The sequence below is a fragment of the Mus musculus genome, chromosome 13 (assembly GCF_000001635.26).
Source record: "Mus musculus strain C57BL/6J chromosome 13, GRCm38.p6 C57BL/6J".
Classification (NCBI taxonomy): domain Eukaryota; kingdom Metazoa; phylum Chordata; class Mammalia; order Rodentia; family Muridae; genus Mus; species Mus musculus.
This window is the reverse complement of record NC_000079.6, coordinates 46719883-46737833: the sequence shown is the minus strand read 5'-3', so window position 1 is coordinate 46737833 and position 17951 is coordinate 46719883. Positions and strand designations below refer to the sequence as shown.

The 17951-nt window shown below is 42.4% G+C and overlaps 1 protein-coding gene and 1 long non-coding RNA gene across 3 annotated transcripts in view; one reads left to right on the top strand and one right to left on the bottom strand.

The window, feature by feature from the left end:
* Nucleotides 1-731: 731 nt before the first annotated feature.
* On the bottom strand, nucleotides 732-13149 carry Gm46412. Of its 2 annotated transcripts, none has more exons than XR_001780928.2 (2): nucleotides 12320-13149; nucleotides 732-1469 (listed from the first exon to the last, which is right to left on the bottom strand). It is a non-coding gene; the product is annotated as a predicted gene, 46412 (long non-coding RNA). The 2 variants fall into 2 exon arrangements; XR_001780929.2 differs by lacking the exon at nucleotides 12320-13149 and adding an exon at nucleotides 1733-2731.
* The window catches only part of Nup153 (nucleoporin 153), a 47948-nt gene continuing 39981 nt past the window's right edge, over nucleotides 9985-17951 (top strand). The window contains exon 1 of the mRNA NM_175749.2: nucleotides 9985-10474. Within this exon, the coding sequence (NP_786925.2) occupies nucleotides 10361-10474 (114 nt within the window). The 5' untranslated portion in view covers nucleotides 9985-10360. The remainder of the gene's footprint in view (nucleotides 10475-17951) is intronic.

Here is a 17951-nt window from a genome sequence, read left to right as displayed (position 1 = left end):
GTGTGTCTGTGTGTGTGCCCATGTGCACATATGGAAGAGGGATTAAAATATCAAATGTTCTAACAATGAAAGATAATCTTGCCAACTTTAATGCTGAGTCGTCTTTCAAAATACACAGGAAAATGTTGCGCGTAAAACAGGAAGCTGGGCATTGTTGCTCACATTTATAATCTCAGAGCTCAGTGAGCTGAGGCAGTAGGGTTGTTGTTAAGTTTGAAAACTAGCCTGGGCGACACAATGAGTTCTAGGCCATCCCTGGGAGACCTTGTCTCAGGGAAAACAAATTGCCAGGTGGTGGTGGCACATGCCTTTGATCCCAGCAGGGCAGGCTGCTCTCTGAGGTCTAGGCCAGCCTGGTCTACAGAGTGAGTTCCAGGACAGACAAGTATACACAGAGAAAGCATGTCTTGAAAACAAATAAACAAACAAACAAATGGAAATAAACAAAGCTTGCAGAAGGAAATAAGTAAATAAAACACTTTTGTATAAATATAGATTCATCTATTCAATAAATGTGTGAGCCAGGGAGATAGGTTAGAGGGTAAAGGAGCTTGCTGCCAAGCCTGACTATTTGAGTTCAATCCCACCTGGCAAGTTGTCCTCTGACTTCTACATGAGTCCCTTGCCATACACACACACACACACACACACACACACACACACACACACACACACTAAATAAATAAATAATCATATAGTAAAAGTAAACTAAATAAATGTATAGTCAAAAGTAAATGTAAATAAAATTAAATCCTCACTTAATTTATCCAATTTACATCTGGCACCATGGTTGTAAAAAGCTGGGAAATACGAGGTGACAATAGGAGGGTCCTTTCTTTGCAATGGATTATTTATCAATCCTTCATTATTGATGAGGCTGGTAAGTGACACCCAGCCTGCGGGGAACACCATTGCTGCCACAGTTCACTCCTGGTTCCTTTCGTTTGTTTGCTCAGCAGGCAGCTTTTGAATCTCGGTCACCAAGCAGCCAACCTGGACAGCCAAGACTGACTTAAGGAGGAGTAGCTGCGACCTACGGTGAGTCAGGGTTCCCGAAGACCCGGCACAGTTTGAGGGTGCGTTTTTCAGAATGGCTAGTGAGGACTCTGTCAGAATTCAGAGTTTTCTCGTCAGCCTTCCTCTCTGCTCTCTCCCATCACTCCGGAAGCCTTTCTGTATTGCTTGCAGCCGGAGGGAGATTTCCTCCAAAACTTGCCAAAGACACTTAACCGCAGGAGCCAGCCTCTCTGGTGTGGCTCTGAGGCAGATCTGCAGTGCTTTGTGTTGTTGTTTTACCTTGCAGCCCGCACAGAAAGTTTCCAGAAACTTCTCCGTTTCATTTTTAAGTACTTCTTCAAACGACCTTCTATTCAAGTTAGCGATAGGAAAAATGAAGTGGGGGAACCCAAACCAAGCCTTGAGAGCAGGAGCAGAGGACGGGGACACAGAGCTGAGTAGGGCGGACCCACCTGCGGAGGAACAGAGGGAGACACACACTCACTCGCAGACAAGCAGGAAAACCAGAGTGGGACCCCGCCCTGGTGACCTCTCGGGTGCCCTTTTACAAAGTTGCCTCCTATGTCTTGGGCACAGATCACTGCATCTTTGTAGAAACCACTCAGTTTAGACTCTGGAGTAGGGCGGAGAACGGCAATCACACTCAGGTATTAGCAAGCACGGAGCAAAATTCAGCGATGCTGGCAGTGCCTCCGCTGAGGGGTGTTTAACTTACAGCAGTTGCTCACGTGCTTCTCCTGGGGGAACCCTTACAAGTCACTGCTGATTCCCGGAGGGGGGCGACATTTTATAGCCAAGCGTATGAACAAGACCTAGTTGTTTATGTTTTCAAGTCTGTTTAGGGGCTGGGAAGTGTCTGTGGTGTGGTAGGGTGTCTGGTGTGCTTGGATGTTTTTACTTTCTGTTTCCTGTTCATGTGTGGTTTAAAGACATCTCTCCCCTTAACGGGGGCGGGGTGTTTACCTCGCTTCCTCTCAGGGGCTGTCTTTGCCTTTAATCTGCTTGGGAATACTGATCCTGCCTGCTGAACACTGAGTGCAGGATCCCAGTTTCACCCCACTTTGCTTTGGTTTGGAAAGTTCTTTCTGTGTTCTGCTCCTTGATTTTGAAGGACCATGCTTTTGGTAGCTCGCGATCTCCTACTGCGGCGTCGAAGCTCCAGGGACACACGAGTGATAGGTGTTGGGTTAAACTCCTCTTACTTGGCTGTCACGTGTAGACAGCTGTTGGAGTTGATCAATGATAGCAGAGAATGCCCTAAGCACCCTAATCCCAAATTTCATCTCAGCCCATTCACTGTGTATTTGCTTTTGAAGAAAGAATCCATGGAAAAGAACTAAGACGTGGGTCAGTTTCTGCTTACTCTGTGCAAAGGGGAAACTTACCAAATAGGAAGTAAAGAGGAAAAACAGCGCACCACTTTTTTAGCTGTGGGCTAACATCCTAAAGCCTGCCTTAGGATGAGGTAACTCTTGTTATCTCATTATATTGGCATTTTCCTAAGTGTTCTTTCTTATACGCAAACATGTTTATTCTCGGCCTAAATAAGGGGAGATGTAGATGGGCCCTTTAATAAGGTTTCTTCCTTCCTTCTTTCCAGTCTTTCTTTCTTTGTTTATTTATTTCTTCTTTCTCTTTTCTTTTTCTTTTTCTTTTTGGAGTGTGTGTTCAACAGCTTCTTAGGTGTCTCCTGTTCAAGAGTCCAAGAGCTGTAGGTGCATTGTAGAAAGAATATTTAACTTTTAAATTGTATTTACTTATGTGTGTGTAACTGTGCATATATGAACATGGGCTCATGCATGCTATAGCATATGTGGGTGATTCAAATGTGGGTCCTGGGAACTGAACTTAAAGCCTCAGGTTTGGCAACAAGTGCCTTATTCGTAGATGACCAGTTTCAGGGAATTTTTAAGCCATGGAGCCTATTACAGTTATAATGGATTCTAGAATTTTTCCAGAAGTAATTTTTGGAGAAAATTCTGTCTCTGCATATTGACGACTTCATAATCTCTATAAGGAGTCAAGCTATTATCTGGCCTTCTGATTTGTCCAGTAGAAAGCTACTGCCAATCTCTTGTTATTATAGTCTGAAAAGAGAATCCTGTAGATTTTGTTCCAAGTGGTCAGACTTCTCAGCTAGCATTCTGGATATTAGATGCTAATTCAACCCCAAGCCTGTTCTCTTCTAAAGTGCCTGCTCGCTGGCTTTCCTTAAAAATGAGAGTTAGGGAGAGAGTAGTGCACACCTTTAAGCCCAGCACTCAGAAAGCAGAGGAAGGCAGATCTGAGTTTGAAGCCAGCCTACTCTACAGGAGTTCCAGAACGGCCAGAGATACAAAGAGAAACCCTGTCTCAAAAAATTGAGGAGTGGTTAAGAGCATGGACTGCTTTTCTAGGGGACTCAAGTTTAATCTCTAGCACCCACCGCAGGTGGCTCACAAGACCCTGTAACTCCAGCCCCAGGACATCCAATACCTCTGGCTTTTATCGGTACTTGTGCTTAGGTGCACCCCTCCCCACAGATGTAAACACATAATTTAAAATAATAAACAAACATTTAAAGAGTGACATTGTCCCGGTGTCAGACAGAGGAAGCTCTGAGCCCTGCTCTGCTGTTCCTTTTCGAGTTTCTCTTTGCTTGGTGTTTTTGTTTAGGGTTTAGTTTATCTCCATTGTTTCCTGTGTCATAACGTAAAGAAACTTTTTTTTTTTTTTAATAATAAAGAAGGGTACTTGGGGACTAGTAAAGTGTTCTTTAAATACCTAGGCTTCAAGAGCTGGGGAATGTAGTTGGTAGAGTGCTTGCTGAGGAAGTGTGAGGCTGTGGGTTAAATCCCTGCCATCTTTACCCGAGCTTATTTTGCTGATAGAGCTTATTTCTAAAATAGTAGTTTGTGTGAGTGTGTTTACTTTAAAGACAGGTTCTTACTTGGGAGTAGCCCAGGCTGGCCTCCATATTGAATCAACCCCTTTCCTCTGTAATCTGAATGCTGGGATTGCAGAGGTGACCACCAACCCTGACTTAAACAATGCTTTGCGGACTCACTGTACTATAAGATATCTGATCCTGTCAAAATGATTCTGGCTGAGTGGACTCTGGATGGGCAGCTGGGGTTAGCCCAGCATATTTACCAGTGTTTTGATCAGTAGGCAAGGTCCAAGAGGGCCAAACTCACCGTTGAAGCTGAATGAATGGTTTCCAATGGTTTTGTTTGGGTGGTGATGGTGATGTGTGCTGTGGATTCACTGCCATACCCATATGTAAAATGATCTTGAAAAGAAAGAGCTTGAGCTAAGCATGGCAGTGAACATCTCTGGTCTCACTCCAGAGGCTGAGGCAGGAAGAGGATGGTGAACTCTAGCCAAGCCTGGGCAGGTGACCTAGGAAGAGACTGTCTCAGAAAGTAAAGTAGCGGACAGGACAACTTAAGAGCACTTGCTGCTCTTGCAAAGGACCCAAGTACAATCCCCACTTCCTACTTTGGGCAACTCAACAACTGCCTGTAAGTCTGTGTTCAGGAGCGCTGATGCCCTCTTCTGGCCTCTATAGCCCCCCCCCCAAACCCCCCAACAAATACTTGGTCAAACAAAATTTGTTTGTAAACTTATAAGATGAAACAATCACAAAAGACAGTAGCTGGGCAGCCCTGAGGACCAGAGTTTCATCTCAGAAGCTATGGGGAGGTGGAAGGAAAGAAGTGACTCCACAAGGTTGTTCTCTGACCTCCCCATGCACGGTGATGTGCTTGTACCTTCTACCTACTCTAACCCTGTATTATACACATACAACATTTTAAACAGTCTCCTAGGGCTGGGGTGGAGCCTAGTAGTAAAGGGCTTGCCTAGCATGCTGGATTTAACCTAAGCACCAACCTAACCTAACCCCTGCCCCCCCCAAAAATCGAGAACCTTGGTATCTTAGTGTTGGCAGACTGAAATCTGGAAATGATATAGATTTCTACTCCCAATGTTAATGATGAATCCAGTTTTCTAATATAGCTGATGATTAGTGTTTTATAGACAGTAAAATTGAACCGAGCCAGGAGACAGTTTGTCTATTGGCATGGAACCCATACTGTGTTAGTATTTATAGGTGATTAGTGTTTTAGTGTTAAGTGCTAGTGACTGGTATAGTGCATCACATTAAACTTTTAGAGAATTCTGGCAGTGCTAAGTTTCAGCACATTGTGTGGACAGAGGCTGTTTTACAAGTTTATGGATGAGCATAGCAATCGCTAAGACTAAAAGAACCTATGGGTTCTCATGAGTTTTTTTTTTTTAATTAGATTCATTCATTTTGTTTTATGAGTGTTTTACATACATGTATGTATGTGCACCGCATGTGTGCCTGGTGCCCACAAAGGTCAGAGAGGTCATTGGAGCCCCTCGAAATAAAGTTAGAGATGGTCATAAGCTGTCAGGTGGTTGCTGGGAATTGAACCTGTGTCCTCTGCAAAAGCAGGAGCTGCTCTTAACCGCTGAGCTATCTCCTAGCCCCAATAAATCACTTAGTCCCAGCTGGTGATTCAATACCTGCCTTCAGCATCAGGATAAAATTGGTATTGTACATTTGGTCATTATTTCATCTACTAGAGCTGAATTTCCATTAAACATGCAAAATATCCATACATTAAACACCTTATTGATAATTCCAAGTCACCAGTAATGCACCTGTGTCACATTAAGGAAAGAAATACAAATACTTAGTCATTTAACTAAGAGCAAGTTGAGATCTGAATTCTCTACTGCCTGTTCCTTGTGTCTCGCCTTCTGACAAAGGGCTCTCTACTCATTAAACTGCACAAAAAGCATCACATGGTGGGTGGGTGGGGGGATGGAATGGCACACTCTTCAGAAATCTTTAACAGAGTCTTACAAGGGATTAAGTCACGGGGTCCAGCTGACCCACCTGAGCCGGATAACAAACAGTATTACAAAGGTCACTCTCTATCAACCAATACCCATGAATGGATATTCGTTCACAGTCAGCTATTGGATGGATCACAGGGCTCCTAATGGAGGACCTAGAGAAAGTACCCAAGGAGCTAAAGGGATCTGCAACCCTATAGGTGGAACAACATTATGAACTAACCAGTACCCCGGAGCTCTTGACTCTAGCTGCATATGTATCAAAAGATGGCCTAATTGGCCATCACTGGAAAGAGAGGCCCATTGGACTTGCAAACTTTATATGCCCCAGTACAGGGGAACGCCAGGGCCAAAAGGTGGGAGTGGGTGGGTAGGGGAGTGGGGGGGGAGGGTATGGGGGACTTTTGGGATAGCATTGGAAATGTAATTGAGGAAAATATGTAATAAAAAATATTAAAAATAAAAAAAAGGAAAAAAAAGATTGCTTTCAACTTCTGGACTTGCTGCCTTCAGCAAATGATACATGTGTATAACTGTGGGTCAGGGGCATGGAAGAGTCCATGATTTAAGATTACAGCTATGGATTAGTTTAGGTTGTAAAAGGTGATTATGTGGGGAAAATCCATGACAAGTAAGGTTGTTTGTTACATTGTTCTTTTAAAGGTGGGTTAAATAAACAGGTTAAATAAACACACAAGGATTGCTGTCTTCAGTGACCCCAAGGCACACTATTAACCTCTGGCTGTGAGGTCCAGCAGAAGTTGCAGCCTCTCAGAATGTAAGAGATGTTTTTATTTTAATGCATTGCCACAAAAAGATGTATCACATTCTATAGTTGTTGATTCAATTCATGATAGACTGTAGCCTAGCCAGACACTAATATATGGGGTTGGGAAGAGGAACAAATTCATGACATTTTTGCAATCATGAGATAGGTAAAATTAATTAAAACTTGACTATAGTCTAGTTAATTCAGTCAGTCTTAGGTATTACTTTATTCCCCAAAGGCAGAGACCTTAGTAAGTTAATGAGAGTATAATGATGTATATCTTTAACTACTTTCCCATCACCATTGACTTTCTTACCCTAATATCCAACACAGGACAGACACACACACACACATACACACACACACACACACACACACACACACACACACACACACACACAGGATACACACACACACAGACATACACATACACACACACACAGACATACACACACACACACACAGGACACACACACACAGGACACACACAGGACACACACACACACATACACACACACCACGCATAGTTCTTTGTGTTGATTATTTGCTTATTTACTTTTTTGAGTCAGGGCTTCACTATGTAGCCCAGGTTGGCCCTAAATTTCTTAATCTTTCTGTTTGTACCTCCCACGTGCTGGAATTATAGTTGTACACCACCAGACGGGCTTCTTTTTATTTCTCTATTTACTGAAGTACATGGTAGTAATTATCACATGAAAAGGTGGGCAGAACATTATGGTGATGTAACAATAATCTGATGGAAATTATTTGCATGAATAGACATTATAGTCCAGACCTTATTTTTTTGTGTTTAGAGGGTAAAATAAATACATAAAACTTCATAATTTCCTGTATTTGCCATCTCTGAATATTCTATTGGCTGGAGCTTTTTTTTTTTTTTTTTTTTTTTACCTTTTTGAAAAAAAATAAATGAAGACTAATTTGAGTCCAGATTGGGGTTTGAGGAAACTGTATTTCACTTTTAATTACTAGTAATCCTTCATCTGCCAGATGAAGGTCAGCTGCTTATTTGCTGATTTGTAGTTGGCAAACGGTTTCCATGTTAAACTGGAAAAATACTGGGTCTCTATTGGCAGAGAGACCCCAGCAGTAATCGTCTTTTCATGAATTGAGACATATTGTTTTGGCTCTAGAGAGCAGTCTAGATATAATGTGGACTTTTTGGATGTCATTGTTTTCCTGCCACAGCCTGCAACAAACCAACCACACAAATATGAGAGCATTGTATTTTTTTTCCTCTCTATGTAAATATATGCAGGAAATGAATGAAATAACTGCGATCAAGCCCAAAAGGGATGTGGACTTTTTCATGAATTCTGTGAAGACTGTCCCTTCCAGGAATGAGCTGCTAGCCTCTGCTGGAAACTTAATTCTGTTGGGCCGAGAAGGGACCAGAGAGGAACAGTTCTGCTTGTTTTGTAGCCCTGGGGGAGAGAACACACTCAGAGTGAAGGCAGGTTGGGAAGGGAGGACACAGAAAGAGAGGAAATGAATTCTTTTCATCAACTTTGGTAACTTGTCTCAGGGGTTAAGGTCAGACACAGACTGTACCAACTGGTTACAGCAGGGTCTTTGATGTTCTGAAAGGTACTATAAGTTCAAAGGTACTGTAAGTTTTGTTTTATTAATTTGATTTCAATAGTGATTTGAATTGTACACTTTGGGGGTGGGCTGGTGCAAGAGATCACTTTTGGTAGTGGATTTCTGGTTGGCACTAAGTGCTTTCTGTCTGTACAGCTATTATAAGCAGAATCGTGTCCCTGTTGAGGTAAATATTCATTCTATTTGCAGATGAGGAAAGTGAAGCTTAGAAAGAAGATCACTAATCTCCCCAAGGCTACACAGCTAGTAAGTGACAGATTCAAACAATCTATTTGATTTTATAGTTATAAACTTTAGAACGCTGTTCTCTAATAGAACATTAAGTCTATGATTCTCCATAATCGATTCTTTTTCCTAATCATAGTTACTTATTTCATAAAAACAAAAAACAAAAAAACCCTGGGTTATAGTCCTGGCTTTGAGTGCCCAATTAGATATCCACCCTCTTTTATTTTTTTCCAAGTCAGTTCTCTATGCAGCCCTAGCTGTCTTGGAAAACGCTTTGTAGACCAGGCTGGCCTTGAAGTCACAGAGATCCATCTACATCTGACTCCTGAGTGCTGGGATCAAAGATGTCTGTCACCAGCCAGGCTCTAAATCGATACCCTTAATGGTGCCCCTTAAATTTTCTTGGTTTCCATATAGTCCATTGAATGACTAGGCTGGACCACATGATCACACAGACCTTTTGTCTAATGCCTGCATCTTTAACACGGTGTATCCGGTCTTTGAGGATACATTGTTTAGTCACCTAACTATAATATTAACTGAAGCAAATATATGTTTACTAGGGATATATGAGTCACCCTTAATGTGTGTTGATTGCATAGGTCATAATTGCAACCATTTACTGCGTTTCTTGTATACCAGGAAATCTACTGGGTGCTCTCTACACAGACGACCGCACTAGCTCCCCACAACTTTATAAGGTAGATTTAAATAGTAGAGTCATCCAAGGTCAAGTTTGTAAGTAGTGAAGCAACTCAGAATGCCAGCACGGTGTGTGTTGACAACAAAGCCCTTATATGTTTAATGAAACAGTAATGAAGTTGTATTTTTTGCTTTCGTTGAGACAGAATCTCACTATGAAGCTGAGGGTAATGTGTAACTAGCCATTCCCCTGTGTCTGCCTCCCAAGTGCCAAATGCCTTTCCTACTTTGTTTTTGGCCTGGGGATCGCGGCCACGGTTAATTTCAACGCGGTCTCCCCCCCCCCCCCCCCGGATTGTGATGCATTATGGTTCTTTGATTTTACTGTTTACTTCCATTCGGCTTATAATTGATGAATGGGAGATTACAGTATTCGTGTCGAGTGCCCTTCTGAATCTAAACAAGCAGCCAACCGCCGCCAAATGACCCGGGCTTTGTGCCTCTGCGGTGCTCCGTGGGTGTCCTTCCGCTATAGCCTGCCTTTCCGAGAATCCGCGTTCTGGCCAGAAAAACTACATTTCCCAGAGGCTCCCACGACAGGGAGCGCGGGCTCGGCCAACCCTTCCTTCCTTCACCCATCCCCCCCCGCATTGTCGCAGCGTGATGACGCAAAGCGTCGGTCGCGGAGGAGTGACGGTGTTCTGGCTCGCGACCGGGGCGGCCGCCTCAACAGCGGTAATAGGCGCAAGAGCGGCGGCGGCGGCGACGACTGCAGGGACGACGACGGCGGCGGCGGCGGTGGGGCGGGCGCAGCGCGCACAGGGGGAGGGGTTGGCGGGCGGCGCCAGCGGCCTGGACTGCGGCAGCGACGGCCAGGGCGACTGAAGAGGAGCCTCTAGCAGCGGGCGGTCGAGCTAGGCCTCAGCGGCGCCCGGAGCTGCTCGCGCCGGCCTCGGCGGGAGATCTCCATAGAGACGGTGACAAACACAGACGCGGGGGTCCGCACGCGGCCGGCGCTCCTCAGCCACCTCGGGGCCCTCAGCCGCCGCCACCGCCTTCCTCGCCGCCGCGCGCACTCTCAGTTCCCGCTCGCTCCCTCGCGGTTCTCGCTGTGTCTGTGTGTCGCCTAGGGCCGGGCGGGGGAGGCCCTCAGGCCGCCGCCTCTGCCTCTCCCGCCCGGGAGCGGTAGTGGGAGGCCGCCCAGGCTCCGCCATGGCCTCGGAAGCCGGAGGCATAGGAGGGGGCGGCGGCGGCGGCAAGATCCGGACTCGTCGTTGCCACCAGGGGCCGGTGAAGCCTTACCAACAGGGGCGACCCCAACACCAGGTACGGGACCGGTACGCCGTGGCGACTGGGCGGCTCCGGGCGGTCTCTTTGGGGGGCGGTGCGAGGACCCGGCGGCCCCACGTGGAGGGGACCAGAGGGCCTGAGGCTGGACCCGGGTGGCGACGGGAAGTGGGTAGAGCCTGGCCGGGCCTGGCGGCAGACACGTGGGATGCGAGCGGCCTCTCCCAGCCCTCCCGCCCAAGGGCTTTCCCTGGCGGGCACAGGGCGGGAAAAGAAATCTCAGGCTTCGGATATTCGGGCTGCTGCTGCTGCTGCTGCTTCTTCTTTTTTTTTTTTTTTTTTGGCGGGTTTTTGGGGGTTAAATGGTATTCCTCACGACCTCACGAAGGGAACAAGGGAAAGATGTGGCAACAGGCCCATCCGCTGGCAGGCTTTTTCTTTCTTGTGTTCCCGGGTTCAGGGTGCGCGGGGAGATTAATCTGCCACCGCGGCCCGGAGAGACTTGGGGAGGGGGCGCTGTTACCCATATCGTGGAATAATTTCGGTTTTAGACGCGTTAAATCATTAATGGTAGTCCGGTCCCCTCGTCTGTCTGCTTGGCCTTTCCAGATCGGAACACACTGGTTTAGCTTCTCATCCTTTCCTCTCTTAACTGAGTTATAGTTATGTGGCACTGAGGCGTTTTGAAAGTCCCTCGCCGCTCTTACGTCTGGTCTCTGATGCGTGGTTCTTCCCTCTCTTCTCTCCACCCCGCTCTATATACTGAAGACCAGAATCATCCACTCTCTACAGTTGACCAGTTCTTCAGCTCTGATCTCATACACCAAATATTTTTAATACTGGGCGTTTTCTAGAAGTTTAAGGTATTTCGGGCTCACCAGGGGTGTTACTTAAGCCACCGTATGCCTTCTTTGGGTGTTTATAAAAATGTCGATTCTTGTTGTAAACGAGATAGTTGGTTCAGAGAACACTTTCAGTTATTAAAAATTGTGAGAATTAAAACGTTAAAAACTCACTTTAACGAAGCCACTTTTTAAAAGTAGGAAGTGTATATTTTAAGCTTACTGAAGAAGGGCTAATATATAACTTGTTGCATACTCTTAAATGTAGACTTTTTGTTTATTCTGGCTAGTGCTAAAATTGAATACTTGTTGGTAATGTTAAATTATATCACTTTTGAGATTTTTAAAATAAAGATAGGGAAAGTTTTGAATAGAAACAGCTGTGTTTTATGTACTAAGAAGTTATTTGTCATTGCTTGGAAGCCTTGCAATATTACCATTTTCCCTGAATGCTGAGGAGCCCGGGGTCTTCAGAAGCAGACTTTAAGATTAAAATCAGGTCACAAGCCTGGCCGTTTTACTTTGCCTAATACTGTACAATGGACATTAAGGCAAACATACTCTTATACTAAGAGTAATGAACCACCTCTGATTGCTTGAAAACAGTTTGAGCAAAGAAATGGATGGCTTGGATAGAGTTTAAAAAGAAGCCAATATTATGTATGATATTATGATAGAATTTAGAAAGAAGCCAAAGTTATGATCACAGCTTATTTTAAAATGTATTTAGGTTAAAAAAAAAAACCAAACTAATTTGAGAGAGAAGTGCATTCAACTAAAACCAAACATGTTTTAGAGCTGGTACAGATTTCAAGCTGTATGGTTTTAGAGCTCAGTAGTTCTAAGACATGTTAGCTTCTTGCCTCAGTCATTTAATTTAAAATGTAAGTACATCTTAATTTGAACTGGAATTAAAGATAACTCTTTTTTGGTTAGCAGATTTAATTTTGGCAGAATTGACCAAAGAAAAAAGTGTTTAGGCTTATATAAAAGTATGCAGCTCAGCTTTTGTTTCTGTCTTAAAGTAAGTAACTAGTCTTACCTCGGACTTAGTGGATGTCATTGTCCTCTACTAGCCGAGCTTGTCAACTGGTTGTTTTGCAGCAACTGCTGAGTCATCATCTTGGATATATCAAGGAGTTTCATGACATGGCATGTTTCATACTAATGCTTGATAAGTGTCCATGGCCTCTTGGCAGACTGAAGAGTTGTGTTAGACTCAGAGTAAGCAGGCTGGTGCTTATTGGTGAATGCAGGACAGCAAATGTCAGGCCAAGGAGCTAGCTACTGCAGTCACCCAGTACCTGTGACTCCTGTATCATGTTCAGTTGATTTCTGATTTCCTGTTTTGACTTCTGGTTTAGGTCTTCTGGGAAATGTTTAAACTTTAGCATTTTTCTACTTTTAACTTTCTTCCTTTTTCTTTTTCTTTTTTTTTTTAAAGCCACCTTGCTTGAAGTTGTGGAGCTAGAAAGATATTGTCTTGATCAACCAGATAAAGGTCAAACAGTTACAAGTAGACATAGTTGGGCAAAGAGGTACATACCTGAAATCACAGCTGCTAAGGGGCTGAGAGGCCAGGGGACTCGGAATTTGAGGCCAGTCTGGGCTTCATAGTGACACTAGGCTAGTCTGAACTGTAGAGTGTCTCAAGAAGTGTAGAAGCAAATGAACAATGCAGGATGGTTATTTTCACCATTAACCAACTACTCAACTACTTTGTACTTTTTTTGGAGGGTGGGGACAGCGTCCTGGGTAGCTCAGGCTGGCCTTAAACCAGAGACCATCCTGCTTAAATCTATTGATAACTAACCCAGATACTTTTAAAATTGATTATTTTTCTAGTTGGGAGTTCTTTTCTCCTGTTGAGTCTCCTTTCCCATTTTCATTGTGTGTAGCAAGGCCTGGAGGATAAGCTGGTTGCATTTCCTAATACACTTGATCTCATGAGCAGAACTTCTGGAAGAATCTGTTGCCACCTCCTGGTGAGACAGAACCATTTGCTTTTTTCCCTCCCCTCTTTTGGTGCTAAAAGACTTTCTGGCTTGGAGCTAAGGGAATCTACCTTTCATCCTTACAGAAACAGGCTGGCTGATAGATAGCCTGAACATCCTGGGTTACTCACAACATTCAATTGCTTAAAAAGCTGAGGTAGAGGAGGGATTCTCCTTTCATCAATATTTTAGATGTTGATGAATCCTTTTTATAAAGAAACAAAGCTGTTTTGAGGCTCTGTGGCTGTAGTTTTTTTTTGTTGTTGTTTTTTGTTTTTTTTTGTTTTTTTTTAAGAATCTTTGGCAAATGTTAAAACCATTTTTCCCTTTAAGATCGGGTCAAAGGCCCACAGTCAACTGAGTTTGTAGAACTGGGTTTATGTGATAGGATACTTTTTTTATTTTGGTACTTTGTGATTTTTTTTTTTTTTTTGACACCAATAAGTGTGTCCTTCGTAACATTTGTCTAAAGAGTATTCTCAGCTTTGAAAAGAGTAATATTTCTCAATATTTTATTCATTCCAGATACTCAAGTTTTATTCTTTCTATCTCAGATGATTATAGAAATAATTGCTTTAAAAATATTCTGATGAAATTAGAATAAGTTTGAATCCTTGTTCTGCCTGAAGAGTTGAATGATGAAAAATTCTGCTTAATTTTGTCATCTATAAATGGAAGATTACCAAGAGTTAAATGACATAAAAATGCCTCAGATGGTATAGAACTCACATGAAGTTATGATTAAATAGAGCCTTGACTTTAACATTTTTAAAGTGGTCTATGCATTTTGCTGTCTTTTAGAATTAGCGGTATTTTTTCTTCCTCTGGTTACTTTTCCAAAATTCAAAATTTCAAAATTCTTTTCCAAAATCATACTAAACTTAAGGTCTTTTTGGTTTTTTGAGACAGGATTTCTCTGTGTAGCCCTGGCTGTCTTGGAACTCACTATGTAGACCAGGCTGGCCTTGAACTTAGAAATTCACCTGCCTCTGCCTCCCAAGTGCTGGGTTTAAAGATGTGTGCCTGCCTGTCTTTGTTTATTTACCAAGTGAAAGTTAAACTAAAGTGATCTAAACTATTGATTGATGGATAGGGATTCCTCCCTTTCCCTACCTTGTTAAACAGTTGAATGTGGTCACTGACTTAAGTGAGGAAGGATAGACTATGAGTCATCCTGTTTTCTAAGAAGATAGATTACCTTAGTCCCAAACTAGAAAACCTAGCACCAAAACTTTATCACAAAATTTGATAAAAGTCTAGCTTTATCACAACTTTTTAAAGGACTTTGTCTTTTTCTTGAGAAGTACCAGTCACTTAAGTATGTAGGTAGAAAGTTCCGGCTTGACTGATAAATAGAAAGTGGATTCTTTTTGTCTGTCTGTCTGTCCATCCATCCATCCATCCATCCATCCATCTATTTATCTATTTATCTATTTATCGATGAGCGATATCAGCTTATCTTAACCACTTAGCACTTTTCCTTACCAGTTTTTTTTTAAAGATTTATTTATTATTATATCTTTAAGTTTGCTGTAGCTATCTTCAGATGCACTAGAAGAGGGCTTCAGATCCCATTACAGATGGTTGTGAGCCACCATGTGGTTGCTGGGATTTGAACTTAGGACCTTTGGAAGAGCAGTCAGTGCTCTTAACCGCTGAGCCATCTCTCCAGCCCCCTTACCATGTTTTTAATATGACACCAAAAAAGCTCCATTTATGTCTCCATTTCTTGGAAAGTCCTAATGATACAAGTGTCTAGCTTGAAGAAAAATGAAGTGTTGGGTCAGATGCCACTAAAGATAGCCATCTTATTATGTGCAGGATATTGAGAACATTGTAATAATTCTGTATTTTCAACTTTATATTTCTGATATAGAGCTTCCTTTAATATGTCTGGCCTTGGTCTGGTTCTGTCTGTGGTCAAAAAGCAAGAAAGTATATTTGCGGTCTTGATGTCAGACACAATTTATTGTTAGAAAAAGGGTAATAAAACACCTTTCTCAACTATAAATCTATTTATTTGATTGTGCTTTATCTTTTTCATAGTGTGGCTTGAGAAATTCTTAGTCTCAGTATTAAAATGTGAGATATGAGATAGCTCTTATGGGAGTTTAACTGCTATGGACTTAATGGGTTGTGCTTCTTGTTACATTTTAAGTTTTTTTCTTATTATTTTCAAGAGGCTTGCTTTTACTATCTTCTTACATATGAGTCTATATATGTGTGCGCGCATTTGTGTGCTGGTGCCTGTGAAGGCCCAAAGAGGGTATCAGCCTCTGGAGCTAGAGTTATGGGCAGTTGTGAGCACCCTGACAGACTGCTGGAAACTGAACTTGAGACTTCTGAAAAACAGCAAGTACTCTTAAACACTGAGCCATTTCTCCAGGCCCTTATTTTTACTTTTGAGGCAGGGTCTTCCTATAGTCTAGTCTGGCTTGAACTCACTATATAGCCCAAGCTGGTCTTGATCTTTAGATCTTTCTACCTCAGCCTCTTGAGTGCTAGGAGTGCTAGATTTAACAAGCATATGAATGTTACTGCCCAGCCAGTGTTGTAAGTTTTGAAGGGGGTGAAAATAGGCTACTTGGGAATATTTAATTCTTTAGCCAGAAGAATATTTTTAAGTGACTGGAGAACTTGGACTGGGCAGATCGGGTAAGTTTAACAGTTTATAAAATATGGCAGTGCCTGAGATTTGTAGTTTAATTTGGATGAAGGGGCCTTGAAGAAGACTCAGGTCAGAATGAGGTATTAATGTAATATAGGGGTCTGAAAGGACTAGTGGAAATCGAAATGGAGTAATTTGGAAGAGTAAGGCTTGGTAAACTGGTGCTGGACTTAGTTTGTTGTCATGGTCACGGAGCCAGTGAAGTTATGAAAGATTGTAGTATTGAATGCTATTTTATAAGGATAATGTGAATGGAGTTGAGTGAACTTAAGTAGAATGGAGTAGAGAAACAAGATACTGACCTGGAGAAGAGACTTGTGTGTGAAGAATCAGACTGAGGAGTTGGTCAAATTGAGAAGTTGCCTTCTGGTGAAAAGAAAGTGACTCTAGGCTAAATCGTTCTCTCCCTCCACCCCCAGAGTCTCTTGTGAACTAAGGTTAAATAGAATATGAAGTACTGTGTTCAAAACTGCTGTGACTTGTATATGGGATTGGGCACTGAATTACTTTTACTATCTTTTGCCAAATGAAGAAACTAATCCTTAAGGCAAGAACACCAGTGGATTTATAGTTTAAATCTGAGGATTTTCTCCTTTCAGTTTCAATTTAACTTCATTATTTTTAACTACTTAGTGTAGCCCTTGCTTATAGTGCCACAGGTAAAATCAGCTCTATTTTTAATGCACTATGAATTTTGCATAGGGGACTTTTGCTTTTTATGTAGTTGGCTTTGTCATCACTGTAGAGGGTGTTTCTGTTTACTCTGCTGTAAGATGGTTTTTCACCTCTTTGAGGGGAAGAAATATACAGAACAGTAGAAGTTGTTAAAATGGATAAAACTGGAAGTCTTAAATACAGTACTTATGTGTTTTTATTGGATTTTATTTGGATGGTGGTTCTTTGCAATTTTAGAGTTTTTTTTTTTTAATTAAATTTTAAAACATTGTCAGATTGTATCCTCTTCCTAGGGAAACTCTTCAGTGAAAACCTGGAGAACTTTCCTCTTTTCCTAGCTCTCTTCTTGAGGGTCTTCTGTAGCTAAGGCTGGCCTCTTAATTCTCGCCTTCATTCTCCATGTATTCATTATGTACCATGTGTGTAGAGTGCCCTTGGAGGCCACTCATGGAAGCAAGAGCACCACTCTCCATACATAGAAGGGAGTGATTGCCCTAGGCTGGAAGTTTCAGAGATGTTCTGATGGAAAACTTTCATTCTTATTTAGTGTAGAAGTTGATTTGGTTAAGTAGGAGTTGTATGAAGTCTTTGTTCTGTGTTTTCTCTCTCTCTTTCTTTCTCTCTTTCTTTCTCTCTTTCTTCCTCTCTTTCTTTCTTCCTTCCTTTCTTTCTTCCTTCCTTCCTTTCTTTCTTTCTTTCTTTCTTTCTTTCTTTCTTTCTTTCTTTCTGTAATTTAATTTAACTTTTCTTTTTTTCCTTAAAATTCTAAAGTGTCTTTACTCTGTAGCCTTTCCTGTTCAACTGTGGCCCTTTTCCATCCTTATGCTAGGACTACTGGTGTGCACCACTGTGTCCACCTTGTAAAGCCTTTTTTTTTGTTTTTTGTTTTTTGTTTTTTGTTTTTTGTTTTTCAAGACAGGCTTTCTCTGTATAGCCCTGGCTGTCCTGGAACTCACTTTGTAGTCCAGGCTGGCCTAGAACTCAGAAATCCACCTGCTTCTGCCTCCCGAGTGCTGGGATTAAAGGCATGCGCCACCATGCCCTATGTGAAGCATTCTTCCATCAAGATTGATCCATTTCTATGAAGACCTGAAAAACTCTTTTTGGCACGGAGCCTTCTTCCTGCACAAGGATATTTTTTTTCTCTTTTCTCGTTCCTTTCATCCCTCTCCTACTTCTCTCAGGTCTCGGAGCCCAGGCTGGAGTCTAGCTCTTTAACTCAGCCCAGGCTGGAGTCTAGATCTTTAACTCAGCTTTTCATTAGGAGCTGTCAGTTGATGTGTAAGTTTTTGAAATATGTATGATTTTATTCATATACTATAGGAGGGGCTTTTCCT